This window comes from Saccostrea cucullata, unplaced genomic scaffold (assembly GCF_032062105.1).
Source record: "Saccostrea cucullata isolate Sc308-1 unplaced genomic scaffold, CSIRO_AGI_Scuc_v1 ctg5630, whole genome shotgun sequence".
Lineage (NCBI taxonomy): Eukaryota > Metazoa > Mollusca > Bivalvia > Ostreida > Ostreidae > Saccostrea > Saccostrea cuccullata.
The window spans coordinates 30,676-48,279 of record NW_026935513.1 but is presented as its reverse complement, the minus strand read 5'-3'; the positions used below and the strand labels follow the sequence as shown (position 1 = coordinate 48,279).

The 17,604-nt window shown below is 33.8% G+C and overlaps 1 protein-coding gene across 2 annotated transcripts; it reads left to right on the top strand.

Moving 5' to 3' along the window:
* Window positions 1-245: 245 nt before the first annotated feature.
* On the top strand, window positions 246-5,550 carry LOC134243068 (zinc finger protein 37-like). 2 transcript variants are annotated; one of them, XM_062725287.1, is made up of 3 exons: window positions 246-306; window positions 1,132-1,260; window positions 2,807-5,550. In XM_062725287.1, the coding sequence occupies exon 3, from the start codon at window positions 3,026-3,028 to the stop codon at window positions 5,063-5,065; it is 2,040 nt and encodes a 679-aa protein (XP_062581271.1). In that variant the 5' UTR covers window positions 246-306; window positions 1,132-1,260; window positions 2,807-3,025; the 3' UTR covers window positions 5,066-5,550. The 2 variants fall into 2 exon arrangements, with proteins under 2 accessions (XP_062581271.1, XP_062581270.1); XM_062725286.1 differs by lacking the exon at window positions 246-306 and having other exon boundaries at window positions 1,122-1,260.
* Window positions 5,551-17,604: the final 12,054 nt, after the last annotated feature.

Sequence of the window (17,604 nt, the reverse complement as noted above, 5' to 3'; positions counted from 1 at the left end):
TAGCGTCGAATGTCAAACACTTATTTTTCAAGATTTTTCTGAAAATATTCAAAAAACCAGAATTCTTTTACAGTCTTGGAACTTTATTACTTCGATTTTACTTCATTTTAAACACTAATTGCGTCTTTATAAGGCGATTACAACTTTCTCTGGGTCTAATTATACGAGTGCCGATTTGCAAGGCTACCGCTTTTTTTAGAGCGACACTGAGCACTAGCGACAGTTTTCACTGGTACACCGGAAGTAAACAATGGGAAGTTGAACTTTGGAAGAAAAACGTGTTTTTACAGTTTTATCCTTTTCAAAGTAAGGGAACCGCATATGATATATTAGGCCTACTACATGGTGATGCATACATGTTGTAATCATAGAACAATATTGATGAAGTATGTTTGTTCGAACAGGGACCTATAAACTGTTAGTTAACATAGGTCTTTGGTTCGATTTTACTCAGAATTATTAAAAGATTAAATGGTTATGCCTTTAAATTCTGAAATTTGAAAAAAAAATCACCATCTAGGAATTAATTACTAAGTTTATTTTTATCAAAGCTCAATACCCCTAGATTTGCCATATTACGGTATAAGTACATATTAGTACAGATGAACTATGGGCGCATATGATTTTTTCTGTAAAAATAGCAATGTTTATATTGCTAGTTTGTATCTTTGGATATTCTGTCTTCAGTTTTTTAGTATAATATCCAAGGACGTCTTGAATATACAAGTGAGTCATGTCATTCTTCAGCTTCATGCATTACTTACAAAATCTAAAAATGATGACGTCGTTAGAGCCATTTTAGCGTTTTTTTCCTAATTATTGTCATAAAATCACATTTCAAAGTAGGGATCACAGATAAAGTAAATTTTGTATTAAAATCAAAATATTTGGCAAAGGTGTACTATTGCACAAATCACTGCATGAAATTAAAAAGCTGCGCAACCTGTTTAGACTTGGCCTCGTTAACTCAGCTGCAGGTTCATCGCTTGTTTGAATTTTCTCTGATTTTGAAATGTTAATGCAAAAACCCTAACAACAAAAGCATCTTGTCTGTTCTGTACATAACTCATTAAAAAGCCATTAGTAGGGAAACAAATGCTCAATTTGTACTGTATTTTTTTTTTTTTTTAGACCCCATCAAGGTCCTTGTTGATTTGGCAGAGAGGCAATATTGGAGATTCAACACTGAACAAAACGGTCATTCTCACACATCCAGTACAGTACCGTAAGCAGTCGACTTACTTGTGATGCAGGACCAAGGTCAGAGCTAGAAATCTGTCAATATCATTTATTGATTTACATGGTACTTTTTTCCTATTCATTCTTTTTAATTGGTTCTTTTCATATGATTAAACAAAGTCTTATCTTGATAGTTACTCCCCATAATGTGCTAGGTTATGTGGAAGCATCCTCAGGTAGTGTACAGTGGCTGCAACATTATTGTTGACAAACCAATCGTGTACAATTGTTCATGTATCGTGTGATCGTGTGTAACTTGCAAGATCATGCCTGTATCAGACTCAGTCATTTGTGGTTTTAATCATGCGAGGTCGAGTGATAAGAAATGTGGAAAGTTTGTTTTGTACAAGGGCTGTTCAGAAATTATTGAGACAATTTCATTTACTGCATAAAGGACGGAGATACTTTCATGAAAATTCATCAACATTTTATAAAGAAAGAATAAAACACTTGTGCAAAATTTCTTATTCCTATGATAATAAGAAAAGATTCGGAGAAATGATAAACATGCATATGTCTATTGACCCAGAGCAGCATCGCTACGTCATTTAACGTCACATCAGCCGTAGATGGTTTCGCATGTAAAACGATCGGGAAGCATGTATACTTTTTTTTCTTTGTAATTACATTTTACAGTACAAAAATCAAACAGTCTCTTTTCTTGAACTTCCTTAAAAATGTATGCTGTTGCAAAAATTGCAGTCAGACTTTCAATTAAAATTTCCTATAGTATATCTAAGGTTGGGGAAAAAAGTGGGGGGGGGGGGGGCATAAGGTATCATATGCAGGACCCACAACTTTCACTTCAAAGTTCATGGCCAAGGAACAGTTGCTACCAATTTTATATCAACTTATGTCAGTGGCGACTGAGATTTGAACTCACGATCTCCCAATCACGGAGCAAGCACTCTACAAACTGAGCTACTGTGAATGGTAAATCGTGCAAGAGTGTGTAATGCTTAGAATCATGTGCTTGAAGGATCGTTCGTGTATCAGGTTTAATCATGTGTTAATTATGCGGAATCATTCGTGTAACATGATCGTTTGTGTAAGTTGTCAACAGTAATGTTGCAGCCACTTTACATATATAGCTATGATGAGCAAGGGCCATTCTTACAGAATTGTGAATTTCAAGGCCCTTGGGTCAGGGTTTTCATAGAGGGAGGTGGGGCTCTACTTATATACTAAAAATGAACTGTTTGAAATGTGTTACTTGGTAACTTAATCAAATCTTTTTTATAAGCAAGGGTGCCTTTTCAAAAATTGAGCAATTTGTGGACCTAGGATCAGGGGTTCATGTGTGTTAGCAGCACTACTGATTATTGCTGAATATGAATATTACTCAACAGTTGAAATGCATTTTAGTTCCCCTAGTACCCTGCCTATACCAAACTAAGCAATTGCTGCCTCTTTCAAAATTGTGAATGCCATAGCATCTAGCTTAAAACATGAAGCAAATTCAGTCATTGTATAGTTGTTGCATGATGATCAGGTTACCTATAAGGCCCATGGGCCTCTTGTTAAACCAAATGGTTACAAATATTAAACTGCTTTTTAATATTTTCAGGTGGAACAGAGACCTTTTGTAAAGCTTTAAGATTCAGAAAGGGATCCACAATCCAGAGGATTTACTTAGAAACGTAACACAGACAATCAAAATCCTCCAGCTCCAAGCTACTACATCTCTATTACCAACACCAAAAAGGATATACACTCTCATAGGTGTAGCACTAAAACATCACCAATCACCCTGTACAAATTAGACTGTGAGTCTATTGAGACAATAATGGAATGGTGCTCAGCTGAAACAAACCCTAACATGTTTGACATTTCTGAGCTGAAATTCAAAGCATTCTTAAAACCTGTTAGAGTGAACGTCGGGATTGAACATGAAGAACTGAATGATGTTCAGAGTCAGGTGAACAACATCTTGAACTTCTTAAATAGTGAGGAAGAGGTCAATAATGACGCAAGTGCGGAGTATGAACCTGCCACTGTCATACCTGAAAAAGAATTGGATGTAAATCCACAGAAAAATGGCTCTCAAGAAGTGCAGATAGATTCTGACAGAGATGATGAATCGGAGGGATTGGAAGAGATGGAAGATTTTACTGAAGAGGAGCAGGATGTTCCTAAGAAAAAGAAAGAAAATTTTGGAAGCCTGATATCAAAGAAAAGAGTGCCAGTGATAAAGCTGCCAAAAATTTCAAAGGAGAAGTTGCTGGAGGATTATGAAAGGAGTATTTCAAAAAAGAGCACAGCAGTGGAAATGTATTCAAAGAAAACAAATTCAAAGACAGATTTCATGGAGAAAGATGGAGATTTAAATAGTTGTTTCTCCAAAGATGTTAGGAAGGAATCAAGTTCAAGGGAAGATTGCACACCAGTGGAAGAACATTTAAAGAAGGCAAATTCAGCTACTGATTTAAATAAGAAAGACGGAGATTCTAAAAGCTGTTCCTCTGAAGATAATGTACAGAATGATGATGTAAGAGTTAGTGATGGATCTGATTATGTGGAATCCAATAAGGAAGATACAAAAGATGAGAGTTCCAAGTCCAAAAATGAAACTGGCAATAAAGCATTTTATGTTCCTCAGAAAGAGGGGGATGTTTCAGGAAATAAAAATGATGCATCTAGAAAGTTAGAAGATTCAGATGAAGAAAAAGAGGATGTTTATGAAGATGAAGAGAAAGAAGATACAGGTAAAGAAAAAGAAGATGCAGATGAAGAGAAAAATTCTGAAAGAAGCATTCTAAAATTAAAAATAACAAAAAAACCTAAAAAAAGCATTTCAGAAGAGAAAATGATGGAAAATTGTGGAAACACTATATCAAAGAAGAGAGTGCCAGTGATAAAGCTGACAAGAATTTCAAAGGAGAAGTTGCTGGAGGAGTATGAAAGGAGTATTTCAAAGAGGAGCACAGCAGTGGAAGTATATTCAAAAAAAATATATTCAAAGACTGATTTCATGGAGAAAGATGGAGATTTTAAAAGCTGTACCTCTGAAGATGATTTACAGAATGATGATGTTAGTAATAGTGATGGAACTGAGTATGTGGAATCTGACCAGGAAGATATGGTAGATGAAAGTTCTGAGTCCAAAAATGTAACTAGCGATAAAGTATTTCCTTGTTTTCTATGTGATGAAAAGTTTTCGACTAAAAATAAAATGCTAAATCACAGAAGACTGCATAACTTTCCACTATGGCCATTGAGTGTAGGAAAAGGTGCAATTTGTGATGAGTGTGGCAAGGTGATTAAATCTAGATCTGCCCTTGCTTCTCATAAGAGAATGCATGTGGCTGAAAAGATGAAATGCAGAGTTTGCAAAGAGACTTTCTCAGAAGCTCTCCATTTACGCCAGCATGTATGTAATGAGGAACAAAGAGTTAAACACATATGTGAGTTATGTGGATCTACATACAGCAGAAGGGGTGACTTGAATCAACATATGCTTAAGGTGCATGATGATAAAACATATGATTGTGAACAGTGCGGAAAATCTTTTAATCATCCAGCTAATTTAAAATTACATCTTAAGATCCACAAAGGAGAAAAATCCTTTATCTGTGACATCTGTGGGAAGGGATTTATATTCTCCGGGGCACTGGGTCGCCACAAGAGGATGCATGCAGGTATTAAACCCTTTAAATGCATTAGATGTGGAAAGTTCTGTAGCTCGAGAACCAACTTAAATAGTCACCTGCTCTCTCATACAAATGAGCTGTCATTCAGATGTGACCTGTGCCCAAAAGCTTACAATCATAAGACCTCCCTGCAGTTACATGTGAAAAATCATCATTATGATAAAAGTGATATGTGACATACTCAATTACTCATGTTGCTCCCCTTGTACAGATGTTCTTGTTTCAATTTTTGTTTTAAATTCATATCTGGGCATGTTTTAAAATAAGTTTCTATATTTAATGATTTCACAATGGAACTTCATTTTGTACAAATTAACTCTAAGGGAAGATGATAAATGAATACATGTACTAGTAAATCAAAATAGGATTGGATCAATCTCAGTGTATCATTATAATTCTAATTTCATTTGTCTTCTATGTTAAGTCAACATTGTCAAAGGACATTTGTGCAGATTATGGTCCACTTGGTAATTGATGGAACTATACTGAAAAGATGAAACTTTACAAATGGATATACATTTATAGAAAAATGAAGTTGTTAAACAGTGTACAATACAATTGCCATATCACTTCGAGAGTGCAGAAGATGGTATTTGAATGCATGTACATATGGAAAATTTTGTCTGGCGTCTTACATATTTTTTATTCCATACAAAATCGTGTTTTTGTGATTATATTCTTGTTTTTTATGAAATAAAATGAAATTAAGTGCTGAATTATGTATACATGAAAACTGGTACTTAGTACCCATTCTGAACGCACGAGTGGAATAGTTGTTCTGGGGGCAAGGTAACGTAGCTAGGCCAGATGGTTTGGTAGGGGACCAGGGGCAGGATGCTAATGCATGTGATGGTTAATTATTTTTTTAAAACAGATTCTGATTGCACACACAAGCACTTTTAAGTTGACATCAAGAAGATGCTTGAATTTCTTATTGACAAAATCTATGTGGTTTTCGAAGACCAGGTATTCCAACAATCTTTTGGAATTCCCATGGGTACAAATTGCGCTCCTTTATTAGCAGACATATTTTTATATTCATATAAAGCAGAATTCATGCGAAATTTTATGCATGAAAAGAAGAAAACACTTGCTGTGGCCTTCAACTCGACATAAGATATATCGACGCCGTATTGTCAATTAACAATGGTAATGTCCATTCCTACATCGATACGATATATCCTGATGAGCTTGAGATAAAAGAAACCACAGAGTCTGACACTTCTGTTTTATACTTGGTGGTTTGACGGGGAACCAGGGGCAGGATGCTTATGAATGTGGTGGTTCTCAGACAGGTCAGACCAACTTTTTGGGTTGTTGTCTACATGTAGGCCATCGGAATTTAGTACCCGAGGCATTAAAGGGGTTGAGAACAATCGCATCATCTCGGACCTTTCCATCAGAGGTCGGAAAAACAATCTCAATTGAATTAACATCACCGGATGTTAAAAATTTATACATTTTCTTTTTATTCAAATACATGTATAGGATTAACGTAGTTAGAAGTCCCTTCTACAGTATATTTTAGGTATCATTACATTGAATAACGTTAAAGTCAATATTCCACAAATAAAAGGTCTCCATGCTTTTATTTCAAAGATCGTGAAAAGAGAGTTGTCATGGCGTCTACCATATACATTCTAGGTCGTTTTTCCGCTAGTCGGAGAGGCCCGAGAAGTTGCGATTGGGGTTGAGAATAGTACTGTATTAGGGGAAGTAAATATGTCCCATAATTCAATTTTTAGCTCACCTGAGCCGAAAGTTCAAAAGAACGAGGGCGCTTTTGATGACATTCGGCAGGAATCTGGGCGTACTTGAAAAGTGAAAATTTTATCGAATGTTACATGAAATTTTAACATTTTTTATTAAATTTATCGGGATCCTGTGCAACAGGAAAGGAAAATGTTTTCTCGAAATGGAGCTTTGATTTGCTTAAAAAAATAACTTGAAAATTGGACAGATCAGACATTTGGTACAAAATGGTACATTTTTAAATACCTTTTTCTAAATTTTTTCTATCTCTGGGTCTTCTCTCCATGATTTTGAAACGTCATTTGGATGTATTTTAATTCAAAGAAACGAATATACGTTTTTAAAAAATGGAGAGTAGACCCAGAGACCACGAAAAATGAACTTTTTCCCAAAAAATCCAAATGTGTGAATGTGGAACGTAAATTTTTTTTCAATGCAAACAACCATTTATTTTATCATTTTCGTTTTATGCACTGATGTATTAAAATTTTGAATTTGATAAATTTTAGTTCAGATGGTTCTCGAGCGAAATCAATTCCAATCTTCTATTATATAATGTACATGGACACGCATTATGCATCTATGCATTTAATATTTTAGGTGTTTAGTTTTTGTGAAACATTACTATGTTAAATATAGTACCTCCTTGGAAAAACGGACATAAATGTTACAATTTCTCAAGGTCTTTTAAACTGAATGGAAAAAAAAATCCCTATGGACATGTTTGTAAAATCTGACCAGCTATGTTCACCCAACCAAGTCATGGACATTTAAACCATAAATGTTATCAAAGTTGATAAGATCTCGGGATGACCTGACGTGTTTTACAATGCTCCTCCTTATCAGTAATTACCATTGCTTCTGAATATGATTAATAATGGAGTCAATCAATTTGAACGAAAATACAAGTTTATTTAAATCTATTCTGGATAACCTTGGACTTTCATTTTCACAAGGAAATTCAAATTCTATACCTGATGATGAAGATCCATTCCTTGATGTTCATGTGCCAGATTTCAAACAAGTAAGATTCAACAAACACAGTGTTACACTGAACTATGAGGAAGATAAATTCGACGACATTGTGACCATTCTTAACAATGATCTACTGTTTGCCAAAACTGGACTTAAAAATGGAAACATCTACAAACCATGTAATGGTAATGTTACAGTCACGCTGTATAAATCTACCCAAACAATCCACATTCAAGGGAGTGAAAGACTCAGTTGGCTTACAGATTTCCTAAATCAAATTAATCATCTACCAATAACTGAAGTCGGTAAAATCGAAGGAATAGGAACCTGCCAGAGCCACAAAATATGTCCACACCTAAACATTGCAAATCGCAAGAAACGGAAGCTCGGCCATGTCTCAACTGCAATAGTTTTGATGTAATTCAAAAACTAACAAAACTGTGTCTGATCTCTCCGAAGAAGTTGCTAGACTTAAGCTGGAGCTGCAATCTCTACAGGTTAAAAATACACATTCTGTGGACGCAACTACCCAAACAAGGGAGCCAGTTACAATTTAAAAACTAAGGCTATTGACACAAGGGACCTAAAGGATTCCAAATTACAAGGTGTAACCAGACACACACAGTTTTCTAGAGTGGAGACAACAGATTAGTCAACATCCCCAGAAACTGATCAGAAAAGCCAAAAAAATCACAATAAACCCAGCAAGAACCAGCAACTGGAGTCAGACGTTCCATCTGGAAAGTCAGTACTGATAATCGGTGATTCTATCCTGCATCGAATAAGAACCCGTGGATTATTGAGGCATGTTGCTGTCCGAACAAACAGAGGGGCTCGGCTGTCAGACATCAGGAGAATTCTCCAGAAAACCGACCTATCGTCCTTTCGGTCAATAATCGTACTTGCCGGAGGAAATATGCTGCCAACGACAGGGAATTGGAGACCAGTGAATGTCATTTCACTGAAATTGTGCTTGAAATCCAGAGAAGGTCCCCAAATACCTAAATATTCATATCGGAAATATCACCACGACGAGATGCTGATGTTACCCACATGAATGAAATGATAAGATTTGTTTGTGAGGAATATAGTGTCAACATGATCTCTCTACAAGATAAGTTCAAGTCATCAGGTATGTTCTGGAAGGATGGGATTCACTTATCCGACAAGGTAATATCTACACTATTGAATTCCTATAATGCGCACATTCCGGTCATCAAAGCCCGCCATCAGAATGGTACACAAAATGGAAATGTGAATGTGTGTTATTATTGCGGTGAAAATGGTCATTCCTCACGGAATTGTAGGCATGGATGTAAAATTGTTTGCTGGATCTGCAACTCTTCAGGACATAAGGCAAAACACTGTTTCTTTTAGGAATTTGGCAAAGAGGAAATTGCCGAAAAACCATTTCTCTTGAAAGCAAACCCCTTTAGTGTTTTAGATAATCTTTGTGGTGAATATGATGAAATACCATGTAAATGCTCATATATCTGTAATTCACACAATACTTATATATTACATAGATCAAGTCAAGATTCTAAATCCTATACACGTCATAATAATGAAAATGATGTAAATTGTTCTATAAAAATGCATCTCCTAGGAAAATGTAAAATGTACATTCCAAACTACCAGTTCATCAAAGGAAACTTCTAACTTACTAAATCCTGAAATCAATGAGAAATCACAGAAGAAAAATTAAAGTTCATTTAATTTTGGACTGATCAAAAAAGGTCTTAGATTTGGAAATCTAAATATATGTCACATCTTGCCTAAAATTGACCAGCTTAAGCTTCTTTTATCAGGCTATCGTTCTATTGATGTATTTGGTATCTGTGAAACTTTTTTGAATGAACAGACAGACAATTGTGAATTAGATATTGATGGATTTAATTTTGAGAGAAGAGATAGATTAGGGAAATCAGGAGGAGGTATAATTGTATATATTTCAAATAATTTGCATTACAAACGTCGCAATGATTTTGAAATAGGTGACATAGAAACAATATGGCTTGAAATTAACATCCCAAATTCAAAACCAATTTTTTATTGTACCGCATATAGGCCCCCATCTGCCACCACCTGCTGGGTAGAAAGTCTAACACAGGAGATGAATTGTGCATCCCGCTGTGACGATGCTGAAATTATTCTAACAGGTGATTTTAATATTGATCTGATGAAAGACCCTCCAAGATACTGGACCTCTGCTTTTGAAGAATATGACTTTTCACAGATAATTAATGTACCCACGAGAATAACAAATGTCTCCTCAACCCTAATTGATCATGTTTATACTAACCTACCCGAGAACATATGTGAATCTGTAGTACCGCCAATTGCAATCTCTGACCACTATCCTATTTGTTTTACAAGAAAATTACATGATTATGTTAAGAAGTATAAGCACACGGAGATAACATATAGAGACTTCAAAAAGTTTAATGAAATTAACTTTCTCTCAGACCTGGAAAAAGTAAACTTTCAATCCTCGGATTCACTCTCTGATCCTAACGATGCATTAAATAAATTCTTTTATTCTCTTCTTAATGCTGTACTAGACAAACATGCAAAAATAAAATCTAAAAGAGTGAAGTATGATGCAAGACCAAAATGGTTAACCCAAGAAATTCTTGAAGTACAGCACAAGCGCAATAACTTTCATAAAAAGAAGGACTTTGAAAACTACAGATTATGGTGAAATAAAGTAACATCACTGATTGAAAATGGAAAAATTAATTATTATAAATCAACTGTAGAGCAAAACAAAAATCTACGCCAGATGTGGGATGCATTAAACAAATTAGCTTCTACTCCCACAAATTATAGTCCGACGTCACTTGAACAAAATAATAATGTAACAGAGGATACACAAGAAATTGCAGAGATATTTAATTCTCATTTCTCAAATGTCTCTGCTAAACTCCTTGAAGGAGTAAATAAAGAAGAGTGTGATTTCGATGGCCTTTCAAATTTTGTACAGTCTAAATTGGGATCAGAAATGTTTTGTATCCCGCTTATTAGCCCTGACGAAGTGCTTTCCTTACTAAACAAACTAGATGTTAATAAATCATCAGGTGTTGATACCATCGGTCCACGTTTATTAAAACTTACTGCACAAATAATACATAAACCTGTAATCCATATAAAAAATATTAGTATTACTTCAGGTATTTTCCCGAAAAGCTTCAAACTTGCAAAAGTTAAACCTATTTATAAAAAGGAAAACAAGCTAGATCCAAATAACTATAGACCCATTTCTATTTTACCCACATTATCAAAAATTATAGAAAAACATGTGGTAAAATATGTACGATTACTATTTTCAGACTTTGATCTTTTAATAGAATCTCAATCAGGTTTCAGAGAATTGCATTCATGTCAAACAGCCCTTACAAAAATTACAGATAAATTGTTATATGAAATGGACCAAGGCAAACCTGTTGGTACTGTCTTTCTCGACTTCAGTAAGGCATTTGACTTAGTAAATCAAGAAATTCTTCTTAAAAAGCTACAATGTTATAATTTTGATGAAAGAACTTTAAATTGGTTTCGATCGTAGTTAAGTGACAGAGTCTTCAAGGTGTCCACCTGTCCAACAAAGAATCATCTTATCAGCAAGTCACAGCGGGGGTTCCACAGGGGTCTATACTAGGTCCTCTTCTGTTTTTAATGTACATTAATGATCTTCCACATTATATAAAAAATTCAAACAAAGATTTGTTTGCCGATGATGCCACTTTACATGCTTCCGGCAAAGATTCCCAATTTATAGTAAATTCATTATCAATAGATATTGCCTGTATAGACAAATGGTGCACTCAAAATCAAATGATACTTAATGCCTCAAAAACTAAATGTATGTTAATAGGTACACATCAGAAGAGATCAAAATTCTTAAATCATGATTTTCCTTTATACGTTTCGAACCAGAAATTAGACAATGCACTGTAAACCAAGTATTATACGCGTGCGATAAATATCCGCGAGTTCCGCGAGTATCCTCTGCTCGCGGATATTTATCGTCGCGAACCAGTTGTTTATTATATTCCTATATCATGATTTATTTAGAGTTATTTGCCCTTTTTTCAATACCTATCCCGACGGTTCAACAAGTAATCACGGAAGAACTCTACTGTTAGTGTACAATAAGCAGTTGAAATTTAATTACAAACATTCACACAAAAAAAGGAATGGCAAATGAATAATCATTTCAGCTTGTGTTATTATTTTTCATTTATTGTTACAGACAAGTCAGAGATAGCCTGGTTAATTACGACTAATTATGGCCAAAGTCCTGCTCTGTCCCAACCCTTTATAATAATTGCCCATTGGCTATGTAGATCTTAGAAAGCGTCGATTACCCAATTAGTATGAGGCATTTTACAATTGAGAGTCTTAAATCAATTTTAATCTCCTAGATTTTTTCCCGATTTTCGGCTGAGCGTTGTGAAAATGCGTATATAGAGTATACTCATGGTAAACATTTTACCCACTTTAGGGGCGGATATAAGATTTTAAATGGACGCAATGCACAGAATGTCTTGAATAATGCTACCATTTTACCTAGTTTATGGGCGGATATAAAAATTTAATTTGATACAAAGATACTCGTGGAAATGAAAAAATTCTTGGGGTATATTTAGATAATTCTTTACAATACAATGTATATATCGACCATGTGTGTAAAACTCTGTCACATAAAATTTCTGAACTCCGTAGAATTAAAAAAATATCTGCCTCTCGAAACACGTGAATTGTTTTATAATGCAAATGAGAAAAATTCATGACATTTTTAAAAAATCTTCTTCTCAAGAACCACTTGGCCAGGAAAGATGAAACTGGAATCATCCTTAGGTAGTGTAGATTCAAGTTTGTTCAAATCAAGACCCCCTATATATATATATATATATATATATATATATATATATATATATATATATATATATATATATATATATATATATATATATATATATATAACGCAAATGAACATTGCGAGAAAAATAAGTGACAGAAAAAATGTATTATTTTTTTGTATTTTACGTTACCGTAACTGGGTTATAGTTTTTCGTTATGAAATAAACCTTTGTGCACTTTGGTGTCCTGAGTAAAATGAATTTGCTCAAAGAAAGAAAACATAAATGTCAATTATAAGCGATTAATTATTGATACATTCCAAAGTATTTGGTGGAGGAAACTGCAAAACAATGATTGGTACTAAGGCTCAGTACATAGAATGCAATTAATAAGAAATTAATTAAGAAATAGAATTTGTAGAATTTTCATTTATTGAAGACTGTGTTTCTTCATTAGGCATATCTATCAAATAATATTATTTTATGATTTGTTTCAGGGATCAAAGTTTTTAAAAGGTCTCGTTTTCTATACTTTCCATAAAAAATCTGCAGCGTACCATAAAAAAGTAGTCAGTTGGGATTTCTTTTTCTAAACACTTTGTTTATAAAATGAATAAGCTATTTGTCTTACATTTGCAAGCAGGCAAGATTTTATAGACTATAGAATTGGAATCCAATATTGATAAAGACTAATTGCTAATGAGTGCATATTTTATATTTGAAGAGAAGTAGATGTTTATATCAGTCATTCCCTTTCACAAAACTGTTAAGAAGACACCATGACTGAAGTTAAAGAGCTTTTTTTTCCATCTCTACATTAACTTTTCCTAAACACTTTTGTTTTATCTCTGACTATATAATTAAATATTGATGAAGACTTATTGCACAGGATCAAATGCACAGTAGATGTTCGTATCAAACTCATTCCCTTTGGCAACAAAATACAGTTTGGCAAAAAAACAACAACACTATAATAAAAGGGAATTTGTTTATGCTCCAAATTTTTTATTATGGTCACCAAATGTTTTCAAGATTTGATTAAAACAAAATCTTAAGATAAACTCTTACTTCCCTGATTTTTTTTTCTCCATTTGCTATTAAATCTGCGCATAATAACATGAGAGAAAAAATAGATCTTTCTGAGGTATATTATCAATAAAAAAATCATTGCTTCTAGCCATGTCCTTTCCTTTTCTCCAACTTATCTTGAAGTTAAAGGAACCACTTAATCTACTTCACATTTAGCTATTGTATTGCCTAAAGACAATACTAGTATATGTGTGGTAACATCACGACTGCATGGGGATTGACATGAGGTTTTCCACTTTAATAACTTCGTTAAATACATGGTCTTTATAATGAAACTAATGAACAAACACAACATACCATTGTGCCGAGTTTTACCGACATATCTTAAGATAATGATAATGCCATTGTTTTAAATACGTTCTATTTCCACTATTGAAGAGTTATAGTTCTTAGTGCGCTCATTTGTGAAAAAGTCGGAGAATGTACGAATCTCGCGAGATTTCTGGGACAAACGTAACATAAACATGCAAACAACACGTTGAATGTCAATGAACAAATCCTAACGAAATGCATATGAAATATTTTGTTGGTGTGGACTTTATTTAAATCAAGATTAGAGATGACAAGGATATTGATTTACATCTATTGGTGATGGTACATTTAAAATTGATACACATACCTCGGAAATGTATTTTTATTAATGGACGATAAAGTTAGGGTATTCGATTGATACTGGCATGTTTTGTATCATCCGCAATGCCATGCTGTCCCAGTCAGACGACCAAATGCGCCTCTAATTCTGAAGAGTTCACTAATGGAAATACAACGTATAAAAGAAAGATCTGACTAAGGTTTATTCCATCAATAAATTAGATGCATATATAGGGTGTGATCTTGTGACGTGGGGTGAAAGCTCCTCCGGATCCTTTGGCATATCAACGGAGTTGTGTCTCATGCCCAGTTTACATATTTGTATTATTTTAGTATACATGTAATGAGATCCACTACACTTCGTTTTTTCTTCAATTTTACACTTTTTAACAATCATATTATAAACAAAATTCATTTCAAAGATATAGCCGATAGCGAAAACTTCGGCTTGCAATTGTTTGCTGAATTAACAAGCACTGTATGATCAAAACTTAAAGATGGGATCAGATGTCGTGGGGGATTTAGCTTCCGCTTCGTTTTGTCCCTCTTCCTCATGTCCTTTGACCTAATTAGACGAATGGAAAATGTATGGAATATTGAAAACTCGAACTCAATAAGGGTAAGGATGAATGTACAATAGATTAGACAAGGAAAATTGACGATTGAAACGTTGAAAATATCAGAATTTTTCGTTCGTTTGCTATCAATGTCAGTCAAATAAAACCTCTTTAGAAATACGATTGCTTCTAGGGTAATATAATTGTAGAATATAGAATTTGATAGCGATATGATTTGCAAATTTAGGTTTTAACGGGTCTAAAACGTACTAAAGTTTTAATAAATAATTTCATTTTTTGTGAAAAATAAACACATCTTACATAAATACCACTTCATTTTGTTAATTTAGCTCTGAGAATTTGGCCAGTTTACTATTTTGTTTACAAAAAATAATAATTCATTGCCTAAATGACGAAAAAGAAAATACTGTTGTTTTACAGAATTTAATAAGTCTTTTCTCGTAGATCATATCAAGATATCATCATAACCAACTAAAGAATCTACAGCTTTTATATACCCACAAACAAAATCAAAATTGAAGCATTAGCAAAACGTTTAGACAAACTCCCTCTCAAGCTCCCTCTCTCCGAGCGTAATTTATAATGATTAACCAATCATCTGTCTTGTTTAGCTACTAACCAATGATTACCACAAATATTCTATAGTGCATAAATTCATAAAAGGCATTTATACTTGTTAGCTCATATATCACTTTCAGATCCTTATGGAAACGCTGTAGTAATGTTTAACCCACTCTATAATATGAGCCGTTTTTGTGCAATCTTTGTTCTCTTTTGTACGCTGTGTCAAGCTGACAATATTTCTGTGCAATATAAAGCAAAACTGGAGTTTGATAATAAAAAGTCAGATAACGAACTGATAGGAGAATATAACGCAGGGTCTCTGTGTTTATGTTCTACTTTGTGTAAAAATGATTGCGGTTTTTATGGATACAATCCTTTATTAAAGAAATGTCGTCTTCACAAGAAGGTCTTTACCACTGGAGTTTCTGATGAAGTCGGTTGGAAATACTATTCTTATAGTGGTATGTATAGTCGCTCAGGGGTAATTTAATAAGGAAGCATACAAAATATTCTATCTTGCTTACATCAGTGTTATATTATGACGTCATAGTAGGAGAGATGACGTCAATTTTAGAACACAAGTTTTCCTAATATTTTGGTATTCAGAGATGTAATATTAACTTTAGTACAAAAAAAGCGTGTAAATATTAACATAAATAAAATGTCCTTATTTTGTTATGCTGTATCTGTAATTTTGATTAAAATCTACCACCGATGACGTCATATGTGTACATGTATATGCTATGCTTGGTTAAGACGCCATGTACAAAAACTATACGATACGTGAAATAGAGTGTAAAAACAAAATTATCATAAAAATGTTTGTTACTAGTATCTCCACATCCTTCTTTCATTCTCTGTGGATGAATGTCTCTCTTTTTTCACAAATATTCTGATGAAACCGAGTGGAGATGATATTCTTATAACGGTAATGTCACTGTTATAATGTCTCTCTCCAAACATTTATTCAACTAATATCAATGAACAAATCCTAACGAAATGCATATGAAATATTTCATTGGTGTGGACTTTATTTAAATCAAGATTAGAGATGACAAGGATATTGATTTACATCTATTGGTGATGGTACATTTAAAATTGATACACATACCTTGGAAATGTTGTATTTTTATTAATGGACGATAAAGTTAGGGTATTCGCTCTTTCACATATGTCTTATAGTTCTATTCTTTAGTTAGAATGACAAATGCACTTAACATTTAAAATTCGATTGATACTGGCATGTTTTGTATCATCCGCAATGCCATGCTGTCCCAGTCAGACGACCAAATGCGCCTCTAATTCTGAAGAGTTCACTAATGGAAATACAACGTATAAAAGAAAGATCTGACTAAGGTTTATTACATCAATAAATGAGATGCATATATAGGGTGTGATCTTGTGACGTGGGGTGAAAGCTCCTCCGGATTCTTTGGCATATCAACGGAATTGTGTCTTATGCCCAGTTTACATATTTGTTTTATTTTAGTATACATGTAATGAGATCCACTACACTTCGTTTTTTGTTTCAATTTTACACTTTTTTACAATAATATTATAAACAAAATTCATTTCAAAGATATAGCCGATAGCGAAAACATCAGCTTGCAATTGTTTGCTGAATTAACAAGCACTGTATGATCAAAACTTAAAGATGGGATCAGATGTCGTGGGGGATTTAGCTTCCCCTTCGTTTTGTCCCTCTTCCTCATGTCCTTTGACCCAATTAGACAAATGGAAAAATGTATGGAATATTGAAAACTCGAACTCAATAAGGGTAAGGATGGATGTACAATAGAGTATAGACAAGGAAATTGACGATTGAAACGTTGAAAATATCAGAATTTTTCGTTAGTTTGCTCTCAATGTCAGTCAAATAAAACCTCTTTAGAAATACGATTGCTTCTAGGGTAATATAATTGTAGAATATAGAATTTGATAGCGATATGATTTGCAAATTTAGGTTTTAACTGGTCTAAAACGTACTAAAGTTTTAATAAATAATTTCATTTTTTGTGAAATATAAACACATCTTACATAAATACCACTTCATTTTGTTAATTTAGCTCTGAGAATTTGGCCAGTTGACTATTTTGTTTACAAAAAATAATAATTCATTGCCTAAATGACGAAAAAGAAAATACTGTTGTTTTACAGAATTTAATAAGTCTTTTCTTGTAGATCATATCAAGATATCATCATAACCAACTAAAGAATCTACAGCTTTTATATACCCACAAACAAAATCAAAATTGAAGCATTAGCAAAACGTTTAGACAAACTCCCTCTCAAGCTCCCTCTCTCCGA